Below are 24,439 nucleotides of genomic sequence, written 5' to 3' on the forward strand. Positions count from 1 at the left end.
CGACTACATTCACCCGTGATTTATTAGCTGGAGTGCCTGGTGTGGTATTGCGAGATTCAGAAGGTGTGGTGCTCTGAGAAAAACCGCATGCCGTAAAATAGTGGTCAGCTATACGTTGTACAATCACACACACATTTAGAGCCCGTAGAGCAATGTGGTCCAAACAACCATGCGTCATTCTACCATTAACGATTTCTTAGCGCGAGGGTATGGTTATTGTTATCTCCAAACCAAACGCCGACAGAGTGGATCAGGTAAATTGGCCTAAAACATCTGCTTCTAGTACAAAACGGCCTACGCTGTGCGATGGCGTGCGGTAGAGGGCCAACAGATTATGAGGAAGTTACGAAGCATGGATTCTTAAAGATACGCATTCAGCATGTGTAAAATTTATAGCAAGATTGAGACGAGGAATACCGGTCATTTAGAAAAACAGCGATTTCACTACCTCGGCGTCGCGAACGCGTCATGAAACTAGCACTGTAACCATTCAACACACACACACACAAAAATCAATACGTGAACAAGGAACGTTAATTTCAGTGACAACAAAAACATCAACGAATCCAACCGCATCCTCTGCAATAGCTTTAAATTCGTCCCAATACTTGCGCAAACTGCGAATGTTGAGATTAACCAATGAAATGACTATCCCGCAGTTTGGGCCAAAGTTGGCTTTGAAAGTAACAAAGTTTGTAAATTCAATTGGAACACTCAGAGTCATTACGAATTCGTTCCTTCAATTTTCTAAACATCCTCTTCACACTTCACGCGAATAAGGGGCGAAGTTTAATACTTTGTTTCCGAAGACTTTGGCACCCGTCACCCAGACAAACTCAAACTTTTTGGCTTGCAAGAACGTGCAAGCCAAAACAACTGGTGACTCTCTTGGGTAAAGTTATTATTGAAAAACAGCTTTGTAAGCAAGTTAGCTTCATAGAGCTACCGAAGTTTGTCAGGTGTCTTAAACCAGCTTTCCCTGATTCCTACTGTCGCAAAGCAGACCAGGACCGTTGGAATCGACTCGGACCTCGCAGGGAGGCGGTGTATGGCGATGACATCACCGCTTGAGAAGTGGCGCAGTTCCGACTTATCACCAAGACAACATAGCCGAGATATAAGATGACGTCACACCACCTCTGTCCCCGCCGCCCCGCTCCTCCCCCGCTAGGCTTCACCCACTCTCGCCGCGTCACTATGCTGCGCGATGCTATTCTTATACTCGGCTTTCACTCTCTCTCAGCTCTCTCTCTCAGCTTCGCGAAGCTGCGGACATGAAGAGAAACCTAGCGAGGTTCTAACAGCTCCCCCGTAAAACCATGCCGCACGGGTGAGCTACCTCTGCTAGCACTCTAGGACAGCGAGCTGTTTCGGCAAGCTTCACTCAACCCTTCACTCAAGCTTCGGCAAGCTTCACTCGATTTAAGATGGTCATTTCGTTGCACTGGCAAAACAAGGCTTACTAAGTTTTTTTCTTCTGTATTGTTGCGACTCATTTTGTTGTCGAGGTAACTGCTTCAAAAGTGTCCCCTGTGTATGAACCGTCGTTTTCAGTTCATGAATTTCTTTGTCTCTAGCCAGCATGGCCGCCTCAGAACACTTCAACGGTTCTCTTGTTACGTCGTACTATTTATACAAAACCGTTATTGAACCTTCGAGGTCAGAGAGAGTTTTCGACACCTTCGCAAATTCAGCTTCGCGCAGCAGCAGAGAAACGACCGAAGCATGACGAGCCGGCAGTGATTCCAAGTTCCCTTTGACGTCCCTAATTTCGTCGATTAGGGCCAACAGCGCCTTGAGCTGCCACATCTGACTCTCTGTCATCTGTCACATATGTCACATCTGACTGAGAGGCGTAGCCTCCCTGTTTTATGCTCGCTCTGCACCTTTGCACACCGAAGCGTCAGGCTTCGGCTGTCCCATGGTAACATAAGTGTTAGACGCGATACCTGAGCAAGCTTGACCTACATGGTAAGAAAATTTGCGTTCAGCACAGGTCTTCATTTTCCCGTCACTAGGCAATAGCTTTTGACATTATATGCAGTTGTCGTCACACATCTCTGACAATACTGAAAAGCTGGCAAGGAACAATATGAGAACCTGTTATTTAAGCGAAATGTCAGCCAATACCACTGTACCCTCCAAAGTAAGGTAAAGAGTGCCCTAACTGTTTTATCGCCGTCGACTCGAGAGCCGTCAGGAAGATGGGTGAAGTAATCACTTTGCCAGGAGGGCCACGCCGAAGGCAGCTCGACGCGATGAAGTTCACCGGCGAACAAGCGTAGGTGTAGCGCTTGCGACTGCGAAGCCGACCGGCTCGGTGGGCGGTTTATCTTGCTGGGTCGAGTGAAGCTTGCCGAAACAGCTCGCTGTCCCTCGCCAGAAGCAGAGTGCTGGCAGAGGTAGCTCACCCGTGCAGCATGGTTTTACAGTGGAGCTGTTCGAACCTTGCTGGGTTTCTCTTGACGTCCGCAGGTTCGCGAAGCTGAGAGAGAGAGCTGAGAGAGAGTGAAAGCAGAGTATAAAAATAGCATCGCGCAGCATAGTGACGCGGCGAGGGTGGGTGAAGCCTAGCGGGGGAGGAGCTGCGTGGCGAGGACACAGGTGGTGTGACATCATTGCTCTGCGGTAAAAACCCGCGCGCTCGCTTCGGCGGTCCTCCTTCTCGCAGTGGAAAAAAAAGTGACGTGGAGTTTACTTAGCAATGGCGAAGACTACCGTGAGGACTACCGAAGAAGAAGCCGCTCGACGGGAGCGCCGTCGACAAGCTGATCGTGGACGGAAGCGTCGACAGAGATCCGATCCTGAAGCGAGAGCTGAAAGAGTTGGAGCAAGGCCTCGCGAGCGTGGAAAAGGTTCCGAAGCTCGCAAACGCGGCCGATCGAATTCTGCGAGATACTACGCAGAACATCGTGAAGAAATTCTGAGCTGGGGGAAGCCCAGCAAAAGTTAGACTAAGTGTGCGGTTCGGCACCACTTTACTGCCCTGCCCCAGCTCCGCTGGCCTCTGGTGCTTGCGATAGCAGAGCCACGCCTAATTCTTGAATAATAATAATAATAATAATAATAATAATAATAATAATAATAATAATAATAATAATAATAATAATAATAATAAAATTAATAATAATAATAATAATCTTTACTTACCGTGCCCAGGAATAGTCCTACGGCCTGAGTGCTGGCGCACGCATATATTAATACACGAACAAACAAATACTGCCGGGTAATATAAGTAATAAACAGGAATGAATAAGAAGAACAAGTTTGAAAGGAAGAGTCTACATACAACAAAGCGCAAGGTAAATATAAAAGAAAAAGGAGGAGAAGCTAGGGCAGCTGAACAATTGTGAAACTATGACAAAACAACGCAAAGCTCGGAAAAGAACGGTGAAAGCTAGCAATGAAAAATACCTAGATCATGATAACAAGCGTTATAAAGACTTATAATATTCTGTGGATGCTTGAGTGTTGGTGATGACAGCCAGGAACATGGAAAGGTCTATGTTCTCTGGTGATCTTGCGCGGAATACGAAACATGACACCACTGAAGGGTTCGGAGCAGGTGAGGATACCATGAAGGAGTTTGAAAAGAAACAGAAGCGCAGCGCGATTACGTCGGCAACGAAGTAAGGCCAACATAATAGTGTTAGCAAAGCGGTGATGATATATACGCATAGAAACTTTTTCTGGACCCTATAATAATAATAATAATAATAATAATAATAATAATAATAATAATAATAATAATTTTTATTGTGCAGCACTACAAGAAATACAGGGTAGGTGGGCCTGTCGAAGCCTGAATGGTTTGTGTGACTAGGCCCGGCAGCATAGGCGACAACGATAAGGTCAGGGTATGTCCAGGCGCTACCTCAGTGCCGACAAAAACATTGTGCAAGCTAAGAAAATAAAAAAATAAGTCTAATACATGCTATTCTAACGTCGAGTGAACATTTTTTCATGCTTAAATATAAATACAGGTCAAGGTAACCAAATTACATAAACTAGAACAAATACCCACACAACAGACCAACTGAAAACTCAAATAGAAGATGCCGATTTCTTTGAATTCTTTTTTGACTGCACGGCAAAAAATTTGTCAGGCAGATCATTAAGCATTTTTGCACATAGACGCATCGTCGTGCATCACCATACCTAGTTAATGAACGAGGAACTTTAAAACGCGTGTTGTCCCTCAGAAGTGGCGGGGCTACGTATTTCTCTCTGGATTGCTCATTCAAAAATTACGAAGAACCGCAGTTTGCTTGAATAAGGAGTGGAATGAAGGAAACCGAATGCCGAAAAGAAATTACCATCTGACACCTGGCCACATCCAAATGCAACACTTTACAATATATTTTTCAATAAACTGTCAATTCTCGTTTGCCATCGCAATGCGCAGAACGCGAATGCAGTGCATGACTCCGTATCGTAATATCCTATACGCGAGAGCATGCACTACGGTTTTCTTTACAAATAATGGTGTGAAGCCTTTTATAATAAAAAGCAACCAAGCTACACTCCTAAGTTTACCCCACAGATAGGGCAGATGATGCTGTCACGACATGCTGTTATTAAAAAGCAAACCGAGATATCGCACACGGTCTGCATACTCAACAGGGGTGCATGTACATGAAACACAGTGCTAATCACGCAAGTATACTGGGATGTTCATTGCAGTGGTCTTTAAGAGAATTATAAAACAGATTAACTCTGTCTTATAGATATTTACGTCAATACAAACTTTCGCCAACCAGTGCATTAAACTATGTATTGTATTTTGCAGGGCGCCCAAAGCTTTTTCATAACTTATATGTTTTATTAAAATTACCCTATCGTCTGTATATTGATAGATAGTGCCTTTAGAAATTACTAAAGGCAGATATTTTATGAATATATTAAACAATATAAGTGATAATATCGATTCCTGGGGAACACAGGCTGCAAGCCATTGCATGCTATACTGACGGTTTCCTTGTCGGCCATAACTATCTGCGACATACCACACATGCAGTTTCGCAGTACTTTGTGAAGTCGTCCTCTGAATCCCATCAAAATTAGTTTCGCCAGTAAAATGTTATGGTCCACTGCATCAAAAGCTTTGCCTTTGTCTAGAAATAGCGCACAGGTGAATAAGTTCTTTTCAAATGCGGAATATACTTCATCTGAGAATTATTCTAATAGCGCTGTGGGGCATACTTCAATTCGCAACAGAACCAAACTGCTTGGGCGACAAAATCTGAAACTTAATTTAAAAAGACGTCATGCATTCGTACAGGAATGTTCCGAGTATTGGGAAAGTACCGGCAAAATTGAGGTTGGTCTATAATTTTCTACCTTATGTTTTCTACCTTCTTTATACAGCGGCTTAACGATAGCCGATTTCACAGTCTTAGGAATTACTGCGCTTTCTCAAGAGGCATTAATTAGAAAAATCAAGATGTTTGAAAGCACATCGAAATTTCTTTGCAGAGTGCCTACTGATATGCGACCTATTTCTAGTACTTTATTTTGCCTTAAAAACTAAAGATAATCTATTTTGGGTCAGGCGTTTATAAGTTACAAAAAAGCGGACACCAACACCGAATCATTCAACGTACAATGATTTCCCTGTCGAGATAAAGCGTTTTCAGAAGCACGTGAAAAGAAACGGTTGAATGCTTTAACTACCACTGTTCTGCCATCTGCAAATGAGTCAATGGGATCAGAAAGCACGTTACTTCCTCTCTTAAGATTATATATTTATTAATGACCACGTTCTCACGGAACTTCTGTGCGATTGGTTGAATTTATTAAAAAAGTACAGTCTTCTTGCTACTCGCAAAAGCCCACTACCCTGTTTCTTGCCATTTAATATTCAGCTTTTAATCCCTGATTTTAGGAGCCCGTTTGAAACGCTTCCGGAGCCAACCTCTAAACGATATGCCACGTATATTATCGCCATTATTATTGTTATTATTATTATCATCATCATCATCACCAGCCTAGCTATGCCCACTGCAGGGCAAAGGCCTCTCCCATACTTCTCCAACTACCCCGGTCATGCACTAATTGTGGCCATGTTGTCCCTGCAAACTTCTTAATCTCATCCACCCACATAACTTTCTGCCGCCCCCTGCTACGCTTCCTTTCCCTTGGAATCCAGTCCGTAACCCTTAATGACCATCGTTTATCTTCTCTCCTCATTACATGTCCTGCCCATGCCCATTTCTTTTTCTTGATTTCAACTAAGATGTCATTAACTCGCGTTTGTTCCCTCACCCAATCTGCTCTTTTCTTATCCTTCAACGTTACACCCACCATTCTTCTTTCCATAGCTCGTTGCGTCGTCCTCAATTTAAGTAGAACCCTTTTCGTAAGGCTCCAGGTTTTTGCCCCGTAGGTGACTACTGGTAAGACACAGCAGTTATACACTTTTCTCTTGAGGGATAATGGCAGCCTGCTATTCGTGATCTGAGAATGCCTGCCAAACGCACCCCAGCCCATTCTTATTATTCTAATTATTTCAGTCTCAAGATCCGGATCCGCGGTCACTTGGCAATATCGGCTTTAAGTCAGCTACTATTATTTGTGCACTTTTTGATTGCAGTTTATGTACTAAGGCGCTCAAAGCGTTTAAGTTATTTTGCAAAACTTTTTATATACCTTATAGGCTGCACTGCCAACAATCAGCACAGACCAGTCGAAATTAGAGATGCGTTGGTCGTACACATTTGTATTAGTGATTTGAATTTCTATTTTATTTATTTCTGTGTTCCCAGCCAAGACTGAAGAACACGACTCGTGTTCTTGAGCTACAGAACGCTTCGAAAGGTGGCAGGCTACAAAATAGTGGTCGTCTAACCTCTGACTTATGAGGCAAGTAGCGAAGGAATATTCGTCTATGCAGGACGCTACTATTCGGTTATTCAAGCACTCTTATCTAGTCGGGTGAGTTATTATGAACTCAAATTATGGGGTTTTACGTTCCAAAACCACTTTCTAATTATGAGGCACGCCGTAGTGCATGGAGGACTCCAGAATTTTCGACCACCTGGGGTTCTTTAACGTGCGCCTAAATCTAAGCACACGGGTGTTTTCGCATTTCGCCCCCATCGAAATGCAGCAGCCGTGGCCGGGATTCGATCCCGCGACCTCGGGCTCAGCAGCCCACCACCATAGCCACTTATGATGAATTCCAACCCACAAGAAGACAAAACGGATAAGTAATCGGACACAATAGTTGACGTGACGCACAGCGTATTTATGTTCAAATCTCCAGCTAAGCTTAACTGCACAGCTGAACTCCATTTGCCTCATATTTCATCGAGCTCTGCCAAAAATCGCCGCACACTGTGACATGGTGGACGATTTGATGCAAGAATGATTAAATCGGCACTTGAAATATCTATTTTTATGGCCACGCATTCCACATAAACGAATGTAATATCTACTCCAGATGTAATATTTATGTCACAAACAAAAATCACTATACCACCTCCTCGCCCTCGGGGTCGAGTCACAAAATGTGAACTATAACCAGACAGCGTAAATATGTCGGCACATGCGTGTGGTATGCTTATTTCAATTAGAACAAAGGTGTCAACGTAATTGCTAGCCGCTTCCGCAATCTCTCTAAATTCATTCCAATCCATTTGGAGGCTTCTTATGTTTACATTAATGAGAGTAAAATTATGTCGTGACCTCCGGCCAAACGCATCTTTTCAATTTCTAAAATCACGAAGCGCACAGAAAATAGAGGCCATGCTGTCAACACATTCTCAGTAATATTAGCTGGCCCGACTATTCGGATAAAAGGCGCACTTTAGTCCTTCTTTACAAAAATCCTGCCGCCTTTAACCCACGCGAACTTCTATCCATTCGCCTTATAGACATTGTTTTTGCGCGCCAAAACAAAGAACGATTTGCTTTTGTCAAGTTATGGTTGAAAAAGAACTTACAACTTGGTATAGTCGCCACAGTTTTCCTCGTGATTCAAACTAAGGTTTTTTCGCTGCTACAGAAGTGAACCTTATCAGGACTGTAGGGATCCATTTACGTTTATTGGGCACGCGATGCACCGCCTCTGCATAAGTGCTTAAAAAGCTAGATAGCTCTAGCTTGTTGGCTACCTCTGATAAAAATGATAAAAAATGCCTTAAGTTTAAATCTTGCTCCAGTGGTAGGCCTTTAATTTCCAAGTTAGCCTTCCTATTGTACTGTTCGTTCTCATTTTGTACATCCTGCAGAAGCTCAAGCTGTACCACTTGGGCCCTGACTACTTCCTTCAAGTGAAAAATGTTTTCTCCCTGGGCGTTTCTCGCTCTTTGTTAGCGTTTATTTTTTCCACTACTGAATCGTACTGCTTCGACACAAATGAGACCGAATCCTCTAGTGCCTTAAGACTCACGGAAAGCTTAGTAAACTCAGCCTTCAGAAAAAGTAGAGAATCCACTTTTGTATGCAGAGTTTCATGCAGTAGTAGTAGTAGTAATAATAATAATAATAATAATAATAATAATAATAATAATAATAATAATAATAATAATAATAATAATAATAATAATAATAATAATAATAATAATAATAATAATAATAATAATAATAATAAAAACAGAAAACTTGCCTCATGCGCGTGTTTTCCGATCCTTCTGTGCCTTTCCTTACTCGTGCAGGAAACCTTGCAAATGTTTGTCTTATTGTAGTTTTAGTCTTCCTTGTCCTGCGAAAAGGCGTAGCCGAAGCTATTGAAGGCGCCAACCTCTACTTTAATTACGTAACAAAAGAGGCGTTCCGCAGTTGTATAACATGTCTGCTTCGTAAAGATCGGCCGCCATAAAAAAATTCCTGTTCAAATGCCATTTTCCTGAAGTTGTAATAAAGCGCGAAAAAAAGGATGTAATTTGGCTATCTCCGCGTAAGCCGCTTCGAAATTACTAACTACGCTTTGGTTGGCGCACCTCAGAAGCAAGTAGTTGCGTTAGATATTGCTCTATAGAGGATGCTCTATAGTACGAAGCGGCGACAGCGCAACGTTTACGAGTTAATATAAAAGAAAAGAAAAAAAGTTTTAAGAAACGCACAACGCGACACAGCTGCAACGCGCATTCCATCCATAAGCATAGTGCTTGAGCGAGGGGTGTGACCTGTGCGCGAGAAATTTGATGGCAACGGGGCTTCGCAGGGCTGCCAACTTACAGAATTGTGAACAAGGTCGGAGCTCGAACAGCTGTAACAGGACGCCAGCTGACGGTGTTCGTCGTACGGAATTTAAATCTGAAACTGGGTCAGCGGACGAGAGTTCTTGATATGAAGCTTCGTAGGGAATCACCTAGCACCGATTACACTAGCACCGATTACAATACGGTAGCCTGAGAGTTTAACAGAACTAGAATTTGGGCGGAGCTTATAGACCTCCAGCGTGCAATCACGGTGCCACAGGAGACGGCGGCTGGCGGAGAGGAAGTGGCACACAACAATATGCACACACAACACAACAACCAGTGGGCTTTCATTGAGATGGCAGGATTTTGTTCACCTAGCTTTGCCAGCCGTACATACGGAAACTAGCTATGTGCAATTAGATATGACGCGCAAAATAATAAAATTAAGAAAGAAACAGTCAGGTAATCCGTTTAGCAGGCGAGAAACAGCCAAATCGACATGAGTTAACGAGCTGACGGCGGTACAGACGCAGGTCACATTTCAGCGTGAATGTATAGGTACAATCTGTAGGCACGTAGCACCAAGCTAGTCAGAAATGGCTTCAATTTTTCCATCGAGGATTTAGCGAGCATGCGAGAACAAGTGTCAGCTATCACGTGCGGCGCCTTGCGGGCGGCTTGCCCGAGTATGCGCGCGCGAAGTTGACGCCCCGTGACGCGCGCAGACCTGCTCAAGAAAAGCGCCCCGAGCCGCGTGGTGAACCTGACGTCATCCCTGCACCACCTGGGGCACACGCAGCGGCTAGAGGAACGTGCTAGGGGCACGCACCCCTGGGTGACGCCCACGCTCGCCTACAGCGACTCCAAGATGGCCATGGTCTGCTTCACGAGAAACCTGGCGCACAAGCTCAAGATACACGGTACGAGAGCCGCATGAACGCGTGGCGTCTTTTGCGCAAGCGGGCGAAAATGTGGCGTCCAGCACGAGTCCTGAAACACTCGCTGGATGCGCTTGTCGGTGCCGTCGCAGGGCGGGTTGTACGCTTGGTCGTGCGATTGTATCTTACGACAGAGATAGGACCAGTGAGCAACTGATCGTCGGCAGGCCGATTCGAGGCCGCGTCGTCGCTGTGGACGCTGTATGAGCGATATGTGCTGATTCGAGCAATGTGGGGGCGCTGTACAAGAAAATTGTTGTCAGGAACAATGAGCGGAAAGAAAACTTGGCTGGGCGTAACTTATTAGTGGACCGGAAATAAATGCACAAGGAAGAATCAAGAGTTAGTGGAATGCATGAGTGTTGATATTAAGAGTTTCGGGAACGATGCCAAAATTATCCTGTTAGGTGAGATGAATGCCCATATCCATCATCTAGACGGCTATACCGACAACAACGGGAAGTCAAAGCTAGATCATTGTGAGCAACATAACCACGTTGTCGTGAGTACAGGGCCTAAGTGTGACGGGTAGACCACGTGGGAATTGGGAAATCGGAAATTGATTCTTGGCTGATGACAGAAGGAATTCAAGATAAGTTGAGAGAAATTGTCATTGACGAGAAAGGATAGCAGCATAGGGAGTGACCATAAACGCATCTTTTTGAAAATGGGATATGCAGTTGGAAAAGGGAGCAAGGAGCGCAAAATAGCCAGTGCAAACTTGAACACTGAACAAATTGCAAATATAGTCACTAGAGTTGAGGAAGAACTTGGCAAATGGCAAAGCAAGGGGTGGCAATATAGTGAGCTTCTAAGTGTAATAACGACACAAATACGGAAATAAAAGCAACACGTTCGTTGGAAAGGAAAAAAAATAAACCGAAAAGCTGGTGGAACAGGGAAATACGAGAAGTGATCGCCGAACGACAAAAAGCATCCCGAGAGCACAGGTAGGCAAAGAAGGTGCAGTTGCCGCAGGATGAAGTAGCCAGTAAATGGGAAATGTACCGGGAGAAAAAGTCTATGATTCAAATACTGGTGCAAGCAAAGATAAACGGTGAAAATGAACGTTAGTTATCAGAAATACGTGCGAAAAATAAGGCCGCACCGAACAAGATAAAATTATTGGGCAGGAAGGCAACAACCATATAACAACAAATCCTAGACGAAGACGGAAACAAACTGGAAGGGGAAGTGGAATTAAATTACATCCGAAAAATAACAGCCGAATCTTTCCAAGGCAATGACAAGGTTATAGTCGAGGAAAAAAAAGAGCGTGAAAGAGAACCAGATGGAAAAGGAGCTGGTGCTGACAAATTTCAACTGGAAGAAAGACGAAGACAAAATTCCTAAGCGTACAGCCACAGGGCTAGACGAGGTTCTCGTTAGGCTGATTAATGAACTTGGTCCAAAAAGTAAGGAAACTCTGTTGAAAGCAGCAGAAGAAAGTCTAAAAGATAGACGAATACCAGACAGTTGGCAACAAAGTAGAATGAATTTAATTTATAAAGGTAAGGGGGGGGGGGGGAGAAAGATAGAGTTCACTCGTGTAGACCGTTGACCATTACATCGGTAATATACAGGTTAGCAATGCAGGCAATCAAGTTAAACCTGCAAGCATGGGCAGGGAATCAGAGCATTTTGGGAGAACTTCAGAATGGCTTCAGAATAGGTAGGCGTTTGGAAGACAACTTATTTGTTCTTACTCAGTGTATTGAAATATCAACAGTAGAAAGGAGACCGTTATATGTGGCCTTTTTGACATTACAAGAGCGTATGACAACGTAGATCGCAACATTATGTGGGGTATTCTGCAAGGGGAAGGCTTGGGCGACGATTGTATGCAGCTTTTGAGAGAAATTTGCAAAGGCAATACCGTTTGCGTTGAATGGGAAGGGATGAGGAGCGAGGAGAGAGTTCATATCAACAAGGGACTGAGGCAGAGGTGCCCTTTATCCCCACTGCTGTTTATGATGTACATGGTGAGGATGGAGAGGGCGCTAGAGGGAAGTAATATCGGGTTTAATCTTTCATATCCTGCAAACAGGCGCGTACAGTATAGTAAAGCAGCAGCTTCCAGGTTTGTTTTATGCGGACGACATTGTGCTGCTAGCTAACAAGCAAAGTGATCTGCAACGTCTGGCTGTGGACAGGAAGGCGAAATATCTGTGGACAGGAAGGCGATAAGTTAGGTCTGAAATGTAGCGTTAAAAAAATCAAGTGTTATGGTACTCAATAAAAACAGCCAACAGAGACAATACAGGGCAAGCAAATACCTCGCTTAAAATAACATAAACAGCTTGGTATATGGATAAACGAAGGTAATAGATATATGGAAACACAGGAAAAAACTATAACAGTAAAGGGGAAGAGAAATACGGTCATAATGACGCACAGAGCGCTATTGGGATACAATAGGTACCAGGTTCTCCGGGGTATGTGGAAAGGTGTAATGGTTCCATGACTTACATTTGTAAATGCGGTTGTTTGTTTTAAATCAGGGGTATAATCAGGACTCGATGGCAATTAAAGGTCAGTGGAACTCTTTGCATTGGGCGCTCACGGGAAGACTGTGAATAAAGTTGTGCAGGGTGATATGGGCTGGACTAGTTTTGAAGTGAGGGAAGCTCGCAGTAAAATTGATTATGAAGAATGACTAAGGAATATGGAAGAAAATGAATGATCTGGGAGAGTGTTGGGGTATCTGTACAAGAATAACATTAATTCGCAGTGGAGGAAAAGAACTAGGAAACTTACCAGCAAGTAGCAGCCTGTAGGGTGAGCAACACAGCAACAAGGAACCTCAAGCGGAAAGTCAGAGAGGCTGAAATAATCTCATGGGTGGCGGCAATGGAAAAGAAACCTCCCATGAGTAACTACTTCAGAGGAAAAAACTAAATCGGGAAAGAATTTATGATAAGTGAAAGGGAAGCTCACTACTTTTCGATGCACGATCAGGATGCCTTAGAACACGCACTTATAAAGCAATATAAGAAGGAACAAGAAGCATATGCATGCTGCGGTAAAGCTAGGGAAACGATGGAGAATGTTTTATTACAATGGGAAAATATCTGCCCAGCTGTCGATTTAGGCACCAATGGACACCTTGAAGAACTTGGGTTCAGCAAGAGTAGGGGGAAATTAAACATGTCCGCAGTAGAGATTAGTAAGATGCGATTGAAAAATTGGTTGAAGAAAAGTAGGGAAACGACAAACAACGGAGGCGTACAAAAACAAAGTTCACAATAGGGGTTCAGAAAGTTTGGTTATGGGAATTCATCGTTTTTTTTTCTATCTTTATTTATTTTTAAACATAGGTAGGACATTAGGCAATAAAATAACAAGAGCTTCGTGGTGCAGCCCACCATCCCGTTCCAAAGGGGACACTCATAACATTCATCCATCCATCTGTTGTACAGCCCCTGGCACACTTGTCCCCATCGTCGGAGTGCGCTTGCGCTGAGATTTGAGGTAACTTTCTGCGACCGCCTTTTGTCTGAATATACGCACTGCCAAGGTAGCACATGTGGCGAAGCTTCCACCCAAATGGAAAATGCATGCCGCACTGAGACAACACGCACACTGTCCGAAATTGTGTTCAAGCGAGAACAAGTGGAAAACGACTATAGTCGGGTACAACTTAGGAAGGCCGGAGAGGCCTCACCGAGACGACCAAATAGCGGCAGCCGATTTCCTCCGCGACTAAAGAAACAGAGCCGCTGACGCGACTCGGCCCAGTTCGAAGGGCACGCTGCCATGTTCTCCATCGGCAGGGTCACCGGCCGTCCGGCTCATGACGTCAGTATAGAGTGCCCGCCAATTGGTGGAGGCCCATGTGCACCTGCCTTCGGGGGACAAATTCCACTGCCTTCTAAAGTTGTAGCAGACTATAGAGTGCAAAATTAAATTATGGGGTTCTACGTGCCAAAACCACTTTCTGATTATGAGGCACGCCGTAGTGAGGGACTCCGGAAATTTCGACCACCTGGTGTTCTTTAACGTGCACCTAAATCTAAGTACACGGGTGTTTTCGCATTTCGCCCCCATCGAAATGCGGCCGCCGTGGCCGGGATTCGATCCCGCGACCTTGTGCTCAGCAGCCCAACACCATAGCCACTGAGCAACCACGGCGGGTTATAGAGTGTATTTATGCGTTTCTAAATTCGTCTGGCATTTGTAACGTTGGATAAATTTAGGGTCCAAAACGGGCTACACCACGCTTAGATGTTGTCTACACAGAGATTACATGTCGACCTCCTGTGTGATTACGCTAGCAGGTGCCCTGAACAGTTCTTTTTCTTGTTCGCGCATCGATGTATTTATTTGATTATTTATTTATTTTTATATACTGCGACCCAAATAGGGGCCATAGCAGGAGAGCAATAATGCAAAAGCACAAGACAGTATAGTACGACACAGCAGAGGGGGGGGGGGGGGGGGGGGGTGGAATAAAACTAGGTGCAAAGCACGAACGTTCATATATTTCAGAAATTCATCAAGTGAAAATTCGCGAACACAGCCAGGCAACAAACAGCAGTGGTCTACACTGTACGAAAGAAAGCTGTACTTAAAAAGGTCTGTGCGAATTTATGCTTATGGTGCGGGACAGTAACTGAAAAATTATGGTGACTCGAATATTCGTTTTGTTTATGAATACGGTTCAAACGTCACAAAGCAACATAAGGGTGGCACTTTTAAAAAAAAATTTACAAAGGTGCATATTTTTGACCTTCTGTATGCTGTAAAAGTAATCAACTCATGGTAACTCGTGCCAAAGATAGGTGATTGCATTACATGCAACCACCTATCTTCTGGTGAATACGTGTCTATCGTAGCGCGAAAATAAATCCAGTTGTTAGCATAGCGACGTCTTTGCCTGTATCCCTTACTCCTTTGTATTTTTTTTTCAGTTCAGCCGTTCAAAACAAGTCGTAGCTATGAAGCAACTAGCTCAATTAAAACCTATTCAAACATAACACATTTTATTCGCGTACCATGAGACAGCTGCCGCACAGCCATCCACACAACAACCGTCGGAGGCACGCAGGCCTCATAAATAGTTATACGCACTCAAGCCAGAGGCACGCTCGCACCGACCTAGATAAGGATTAGTCATGGCCTCCGAGATTGCGCGCGGTGGCAGATTTTGCTCTGGCCGTCCCATTAGATGTGCTCACCATCAAAAAAAAAAAAAAAGAAGGAATGCGGCGCGTGCACCCGGTTGCCCCGAGGTGCCGTGGTTGGCCGAGGACTCTGTCGTATGCGGACGCTAAAGGCAACAGACTTGAGTGCCCGACTGCTGACCTGCTATACTTAGCTTAGCGCATGTGAAAGTGCGATATTGCGGGCGAGCTCCACCACTGGAAAAGCTGGCGCCACAGTCGGCGTGACGTGGAATGAGGGTTCACGCGGACACAGCGGCCGCGTCAGCTGCTTCGAAAGCGCCGAAGCGAGCTGAAAACGAAATTTAAAGACCCACCTGTACTGCGACTCTGATTAAGTGGTCAGGCTTTCCCGCCTTGGGTGTCTGCTCGAAAACATTTGAAAGGACTATAATAGGTAGTGGCTGCCTTTGGAGGCGTGCAGCATGGTAGGCTACTGCTCGGCACCGCAGTGCCGGACGTACGTAACGGAGCCAGATGTCAGCCTTATTCACACATGGCTGTAGGACAAGAAGCTGTGTGAAGCTTGGCTCGCGAAACTTAGAACTGGCAGACAGCCATCGGCTACAACTCGGGAATGCAGCAAGCGCAGTCGCGAGGAAGATTTCTGCTACGGCGCCCGGTCTGCGATGTTCAGTGAGTAGCAGAAAACGCGCACTGAGACGCTCGCCCGCGCCCGGCTGCCCGGCTAATATCATGACGCTTTATTAGGTCTATGAACTTGTTGATACTAGATTCTGGCAAGTTCATTGGCATAGAGAGGGAGCGGTAAGAAGCGCATAAAGAAGGCATGGCACATGGTCATGTTTGTGTTATGAATTAATGTACTGGATTACGAAAAAGAAGCAGTGGGAAAACGCCCGCTGAGAAGACCGATAAACATACAGTGCGACGCAACTTGAGAAATAATACTGAAACGTCAAACCAAGAATTTAGCAGAAAAAGAAAAGATTGAATCGTCGTGACGGCACATCACAGTCGCCGTAGGCGTCGAAGTCTTTATTACGAAATTATTTTTGAACAGCTCTGATAGCGTCAACGCAACAATGGTTGCTCATGTGCTGTCAAATGCTCATGTTCTGCGGCGTAAATCTCGCGGCACGGTGCGAAAACGCGTGAGCAGCTAAAGCTAAACATTCTGCGCGGACATGCATGCAGACGCGCAGTCGGTCACTGCGAACCCGTGCGATCACTGCATTGAGGCTTCATTCTGCTATGCTCCATTTGGTTATACAGACAGCCCACCATGAGAACATATTTCACATATTTGGCTCTCAGCGTTTGCCTACGTTTCACGAAAGGAGACAGTTAGGGAGACTCCATTGCGGCGACCACGCGCAGTGGCGTTCACTGTACGTATTCGGTTATGAGATAGCGTCTGTAAACGATTCTGTGCTTTCAGTTTGCCCAAGGTTATTATTTCGTCAGTAAAAAACTTCCCTCGTTTTGAGTGTGCTTACAGAAATGTAAGCACACTCGCGAGTCTAGCAGTGCTATTGGAAGAATTAGAGGGCAGTAAATGGGATATAATAGGGCTCAGTGAAGTTAGGAGGCCAAAAGAAGCATATACAGTGCTAAAAAGCGGGCACGTCCTGTGCTACCGGGGCTTAGCAGAGAGACGAGAACTAGGAGTCGGATTCCTGATTAATAAGAACATAGCTGGTAACGTACAGGACTTCTATGGCATTAACGAGAGGGTGGCATGTCTTGTTGTGAAACTTAATAAGAGGTACAAAATGAAGGTTGTACAGGTCTACGCCCCTACATCCAGTCATGATGACCAGGAAGTCGAAAGCTTCTATGAAGACGTAGAATCGGCGTTGGGTAAAGTCAAAACAAAATACAGTATACTGATGGGCGACTTCAATGCCAAGGTAGGCAAGAAGCAGGCTGGAGACAAGGCAGTGGGGGAATATGGCATAGGATCTAGGAATAGCAGAGGAGAGTTATTAGTAGAGTTTGCAGAACAGAATAATATGCGGATAATGAATACCTTTTTCCGCAAGCGGGTTAGCCGAAAGTGGACGTGGAGGAGCCCGAATGGTGAGACTAGAAATGAAATCGACTTCATACTCTGCGCGAACCCTGGCATCATACAAGACGTAGACGTGCTCGGCAAGGTGCGCTGCAGTGACCATAGGATGGTAAGAACTCGAATTAGCTTTGACTTGAGGAGGGAACGGAAGAAACTGGTACATAAGAAGCCAATCAATGAGTTAACGGTAAGAGGGAAACTAGAGGAATTCCGGATCAAGCTACAGAACAGGTATTCGGCTTTAACCCAGGAAGAGGACCATAGTGTTGAAGCAATGAACGACAATCTTATGGGCATCATTAAGGAGTGCGCAATAGAAGTCGGTGGTAACGCCGTTAAACAGGAAACCAGTAAGCTATCGCAGGAGACGAAAGATCTGATCAAGAAACGCCAATGTATGAAAGCCTCTAACCCTACAGCCAGAATAGAACTGGCAGAACTTTCTAAGTTAATCAACAAGCGTAAGATAGCGGACATAACGAACTATAATATGGATAGAATTGAACAGGCTCTCAGGAACGGAGGAAGCCTAAAAGCAGTAAAGAAGAAACTAGGAATAGGCAAGAATCAGATGTGTGCGTTAAGAGACAAAGCCGGCAATATCGTTACTAATATGGATGAGATAGTTCAAGTGGCTGAAGAGTTTTATACAGATTTATAGAGTACCAGTAACACCCACGACGATAAGGTGAGAGAGAATAGTCTAGAGGAACTTGAAATCCCACAAGTAACACCGGAAGAGGTAAAGAACGCCTTGGGAGCTATGCAAAGGGGGAAGGCAGCTGGGGAGGATCAGGTAACAGCAGATTTGTTGAAGGATGGTGGGAACACTGTCCTAGAAAGGTTGGCCGCCCTATATACACAATGCCTCATGACCTCGAACATACCGGAATCTGGAAGAACGCTAACATAATCCTAATCCATAAGAAAGGGGACGCCAAAGACTTGAAAAATTATAGACCGATCAGCTTACTGTCCGTTGCCTACAAAGTATTTACTAAGGTAATCGCAAATAGAATCAGGAATACCTTAGACTTCTGTCAACCAAAGGACCAGGCAGGATTCCGTAAAGGCTACTCAACAATAGACCATATTCACACTATCAATCAGGTGATAGAGAAATGTGCGGAATATAACCAACCCTTATATATAGCCTTCATTGATTACGAAAAAGCATTTGATTCAGTCGAAACCTCAGCAGTCATGAAGGCACTACGGAATCAGGGTGTAGATGAGTCATATGTAAAGATACTGGAAGCTATCTATAGCGGTTCCACAGCCACAGTAATCCTCCACAAAGAAAGCAACAAAATCCCAATAAAGAAAGGCGTCAGACAGGGAGATACGATATCTCCAATGCTATTCACAGCATGTTTACAGGAGGTATTCAGAGACCTGGAGTGGGAAGAATTGGGGATAAAAGTTGATGGAGAATACCTTAGCAACTTGCGATTCGCTGATGATATTGCCTTGCTTAGTAACTCAGGAGACCAATTGCAATGCATGCTCACTGACCTGGAGAGGCAAAGCAGAAGTGTGGGTCTGAAAATTAATCTACAGAAAACTAAAGTAATGTTTAACAGTCTCGGAAGAGAACAGCAGTTTACGATAGGCAGCGAGGCACTGGAAGTGGTAAGGGAATACATCTACTTAGGGCAGGTAGTGACCACGGATCCGGATCATGAGACTGAAATAACCAGAAGAATAAGAATGGGCTGGGGAGCGTTTGGCAGGCATTCTCAAATCATGAACAGCAGGTTGCCACTATCCCTCAAGAGGAAAGTGTATAACAGCTGTGTCTTACCAGTACTCACCTACGGGGCAGAAACCTGGAGGCTTACGAAAAGGGTTCTGCTGAAATTGAGGACGACGCAACGAGCCATGGAAAGAAGAATGATAGGTGTAACGTTAAGGGTTAAGAAAAGAGCAGATTGGGTGAGGGAACAAACGCGGGTAAATGACATCTTAGTTGAAATCAAGAAAAAGAAATGGGCATGGGCCGGACATGTAATGAGGAGGGAAGATAACCGATGGTCATTAAGGGTTACGGACTGGATTCTAAGGGAAGGGAAGCGTAGTAGGGGGCGGCAGAAAGTTAGGTGAGCGGATGACATTAAGACGTTTGCAGGGACAACATGGCCACAATTAGTACATGACCGGGGTAGTTGGAGAAGTATGGGAGAGGCCTTTGCCCTGCAGTGGGTGTAACTAGGCTGATGATGATGACAGAAATGTACAGGAGGGCTGCCACGTGGTGTTTTTATTCAGCGCCGTAAGCGAAACCTCTGAGGAGCGCGTCGCGTGATCCCTCATACTACGCGAGGGAGGCGCTCCCGACAGATGGCAACTCCGTAAGTCCTTTCCCCCAATAGACTCATGTCTTCTCAGTCTGTTTATTTCATTCCCTCATTCTCCGCCCCACGTGTATGTTAGCAAACTGGACTCAGTCTGGTTAACCTACCTGCCTCTCCTTCATCACTTCTCTCTCTCTCTCTCTCTCTACTAGCAGACAACGCAAGGGTTTTATAGAGACTCGCGAATATAAGTGGCAACAGAGCGACGAATCTAGGGTTTAAGTTTAGCACAGAGAAATCTGGAATTGGGATCTTTAATGAACAGACGAGTGATAATGTGGCATCAATTAAACAGGGAGTGATCTCGTAGTAAATCGATATATATATACCTGTGTGTATACATAAATGACGGAAACAACTACTCTAGCGTCCACTAAGACAATCTAAAAACGAAAGGGAAGCGGAATGCAGCAATAATGAAACATACAGCACTTTGTGGCTACAATAAATATGGAGTGGTGCAAGGAATCTGGAAAGGGAATGATGGTGCCAGCGCTAACGTTTGAAAATGCCATTCTGTGCTTAGAATCTGACATCTTGTCGGAGTTGTAAGTTAACCAAAGATCGGTAGATTGCAGAAGAGTACACATTTGGGCTGGTTGGTTCATGATTACGAGCAGTAAATAGCGCTAAACAACAGGACAAGGAGAGGGACACAGACAACAGCGCTGTTGTCAGTGTCCCTCTCCTTGTACTGCTGTTTAGCGCTGTTTACTGCCCGTAATCGGTAGATTGGTTGACTTTGGGCGCCTACGGTAAAACTGCAAATGAGGCAGCGCAGCGATGCATGGATTGGACTTTTTTTTTTAAGTCAAAGAAGCTGAATAATTAGAGCAGCCCTCCTGCTGGGGTGCCCTAACCGGTATGCCACGCAAGAAAAGGGTTAATGAACAGCTGCAAGTTACAAAAACTTTTGTGGAACGTAAACTTATTGGCATGGAGCTCGGTGCATTTTCAGAAGTTATGTTTCTGTCATGGTACTGTATCTTCCTTGCAGGCGTGACGGTGAACGTGGTACATCCGGGCATTGTGAATACCACCATTGCTGACAGGGACTCGATGATGTCGCTCTTTCTTCGCTTCCTCTACCAGACCGTTGGAAAAGTGAGTGTCTAATTCTATATTTACCAGGCGTGACTGTTCACATAAACATGCGTTTTCTCTGGAAACGTTGCATGCATGCAAGTCTGGCAAAGTATAATGCACGTATACTGTCATCGGATGCTATACCTAAAAGAAGAATATATCGAGTCAAGATAAGTGATGGGCTTACTTGCGATATTATTGGACGTTTCCGGGCAATGGTGCGCAGGAAACGCCAGGCTTCAACGGCGTAAACTGACCTCATTCTTCAACTGGGATGAACAGACTTGGGAACCGGTGTGAGTGTTATAGACGCTTCCTCAGGCTGTAGTAATGGTGTTGTTGTTGTTGTTGCCTGTTGTTTTCAATATCGCTCGAGCTTGCACAAGTTCAGCGGTGTCATATTCTTGACATTATACCGTCACCTTGAAGTGACTGCAGCTTTGTTACAAGAGTTTAGTCAACGAGTCCTTCTGGTACACGTGACTCGTCACGTTCCTGCTTTGTTTTCCGCGTTACCGTTTACGGACACCGTCGTTGAATCATCGACATCGGCGCCAACGTGAGGTTCTGTATGAAGTCGAATTGCAATAACATGGGTGCAAGAGAAAGTGTGCGAGGGTCGCCCGCGAAGGATGGTGTCTTGAAGCACGCAGTCTAACCGTGCGGCCAATGTGCAAAGGCATGGGGGGGGGGGGGGGGAGTAGAGCACGCGGTAAAACGAGAGTGAGAAAAAGAGAGATCGAGATTGTGAAGAGGATCAGGCGCTATTTTATTCAGCTATTTTGGCGAGGTCGGACGCTGCCAGAGAACTTCGCCACCTTGCGCGTAAGAAGTCCCAAGATCTCTGGATTTCAAGTGGCTTCAATTGCAGATTACGTAAACTGGACCCCACGCTACGGCTACAACTGCCATCTAGCCTTCCCCGCGGCGAAACAACCTTGTTGTGTCGCTTGTGGCTGGGAGTGGCGTTCACGAACGCATACTCCTACCGTATGGGAATGGCCGAGAGCCCGATGTGCGACTCCTGTGGGTGCGAGGAGACAATCGAGCACCTATTGTGTACCTGCCCTCGCTACGATGTCCAACGCCTCTCTCTGCGGGCAACTTTACGCAGACTGGACTCGAGATCTTTCACCGAGTCAAAGATACTCGGACCGTGGCCACACCCATCACTGGCTCGAAAAGCGATTCGTGCACTAATGCGGTACTTGAAGTGCACGGGCTTAACAGACCGTTTATAGTGTCCTTGTGTATGGTGTCGCTCCCACACGTACTCAGTGCTTCCTCTCTCCCTTTCTTCCTCTTTCTATTCCCCTTTCCCCCACCCCCAGTGTAGGGTAGCAAACCGGATGCTGTTCTGGTTGACCTCCCTGCCTTTCCTACCCTTGTTCTCTCTCTCTCTCTTGGGCGCACCTCTCAGCGGCTATGCCTATGGTAACGTGATCAAGATCGCCGCTAGGGGGTACCTTGAAATAAGGGTCGGGTAATCCTGCGTCTCCTCCGATAGCCCGGCCGTGGCTGCGCATGGCGTGCGCTATCTTGGAGGTAATCTGCGGCGGGTTCAAATGCTAGGTAAGCGGACACGAATGGTGGCTTTCCGCACGTATATTGGAAAGTGCCTTTCTGTGGTGCTGGAGCGCGCGTAATCTCACGTTTTGGAGACGCGCTGAAATTAAAGGCAGCAGGAAGCGTTCCTTCGCTGCTGCGGCCGCTCTTCATCGCACCAGCAAAATTGTTGCAGCGAGTGTTCGCTCTCATCGAATGAGATCTGTTCATGTTTGCCTGTGCGCATGACACCACAATTGTTAGCTGAGTTAGTAAGTGAAAATTAAGTGAAATTTACACGGCCGGTAAATCTGTACGAATCTTAATTCGGTTAGTTGCCCAATATTTTCCTATCGCTATCCATGCTTTGTGATTCGGGTCGAAACGGGCAATTCTTTTTTATTCTTGAAACTCCAACTCGAGGACAGGTCCATCCTTGAAAATTCACAAGTTCGCTTGACGCCTACGGCGAAACCTTGAAATATGACTTTTTATTAATCTTGGAAGTCGTCTGGTAACTCAACTCACCTGCGCTTGTCTTCACTGTGCTAAGGGATGACATACATATATAACCTGCGTCCCTAAACGCAAAATGAAAAGTTAATCAGTTCATCAGGTGCTGTCTTTCTGCTCCATGATAGCAGCACATCTCACTACGAGGAATAGAAGAACGCCCACAATACTTCGAATTCTAATAGAAACAGGAGTAACTAACTGTTAAGAGTGCGACAGCAACTCACGGGCTATGACAGAAGCCGTGGGGGGGGGGGGGGAGGGGGTACTCAGGTTTAATTTCGACCCCCTGGGTTTCTTCAACGTGCGCCCCAAGCATGGCAGCGTGGCACGTGAGTGGTGCACGGGCAACAAAAGAGCCCTATAGTAGCAAGTAAGGCGACCGGACTAAGAGTAAAGGTCCATGTGGCTTCGAGATTTCTTGCCCTGCTTTCCAAGATCTTCCTGGCACTATACGACCGATTGCAGTGAAAGGCCGTGGAAACGTCACGAGTCTTGCACTGAAAGCCGAGCTGCGATTGGTGCTTAAGATAGCTACGCTTGGAACAGAGTCACGGTTCGTCCTGGATCTGTCGCCTTCCATCCATTTTCTAGTAAAATATGTTTTCAAGATAAAAAAATAATGAAACATAGCAGTCTGGGGGAACTAGCGGCTAACCAAATGAATCGAAGGAGCTACTCCAGTTCAGCATTATCTTTGATTATCTTTGTCTTTCTCATTTAGATTGGTCTGAGAAGACGTAGAAAACGCGTATTCGTACGGAGAGTTGAAAACGCTCGCCCCGTTTCTTTTCGCGCTGTTGTAATTATGAATACGCAGCAAATGCTGGTTTTTGCCAAAGACTTGGCCAAAAATTTCGCTATTGCGATACATACGTTCCTAACTGACAAGTTACTTATACCTTAGAACTCCCTTTAAGACTTGCGGTGTTCATATATTGAGAGACATTGCGTTTGACGGATTCATATAATGCAGACGCCCTGGGAGGGAGCCCAGACCATCTTGTACGCGGCTGTGGATGACCGGTTCTTGGAAAGCACTGGCAAGTACCTAGCCGACTGCAAGGACGACTGGGTCAACTGGAGGGCCCTGGACAAGCGCGAGGCCTCCCGTGCTTTCGAGACGTCCGTCAGGCTCGTCGGCATGGAGCTCGACCAAGTTCAGAAGCTATTCTGATACGCCAAAGTCCGCGCACGTATGTTTCTTGCTCAGACTAAAGGCGAAGAACATACGTCTTCCATTTCTGCTCAATCTGTCGCAGTCCAGCGCGGGCACGACAGCGAGACACGCCGCTGCGCGCGCAGCTCGTGGCAAACGTGTGTCTCGCACAGCGTGCAACGCCATGCGCGTCCTCTCTCCGACGACGAGCCGCCCGCGCAGTCCGTCGAAAACTATCACAAAACGATGCGTTTATAGTCATGTTTTCGCACATGCGTTCCTGTGCTTGCCCTAGCTCACGCTATCGTGTGCCAAGAACTCGCCAATGTCGGTTTTCAGTCAGTTGGCACCGTGGCCAGTTCCCGGCCAACCGAGCGTTTTTCTCTCGTGCATACCCAAAATCAGTGGGCCGTTCTCCAACAGCCCTTGTTCAGATGACAGTTTTCGCCAGTTCCAGCCGCAAGCCGAGCCTAACCTGCATGTCACCGACGGTACTAACAC

At 45.6% G+C, this 24,439-nt stretch overlaps 1 protein-coding gene across 1 annotated transcript in view; it reads left to right on the plus strand.

Moving 5' to 3' along the window:
• Positions 1-23,956, plus strand: part of LOC126548318 (retinol dehydrogenase 12-like) — a 43,974-nt gene extending 20,018 nt beyond the window's left edge. Inside the window, exons 4-6 of the mRNA XM_050196464.2 lie at positions 9,872-10,066; positions 20,633-20,739; positions 23,756-23,956. Of these exons, the coding sequence (XP_050052421.1) occupies positions 9,872-10,066; positions 20,633-20,739; positions 23,756-23,956 (503 nt within the window). The remainder of the gene's footprint in view (positions 1-9,871; positions 10,067-20,632; positions 20,740-23,755) is intronic.
• Positions 23,957-24,439: the final 483 nt, after the last annotated feature.

Source organism: Dermacentor andersoni, chromosome 1 (assembly GCF_023375885.2).
Source record: "Dermacentor andersoni chromosome 1, qqDerAnde1_hic_scaffold, whole genome shotgun sequence".
NCBI classification, from domain to species: domain Eukaryota; kingdom Metazoa; phylum Arthropoda; class Arachnida; order Ixodida; family Ixodidae; genus Dermacentor; species Dermacentor andersoni.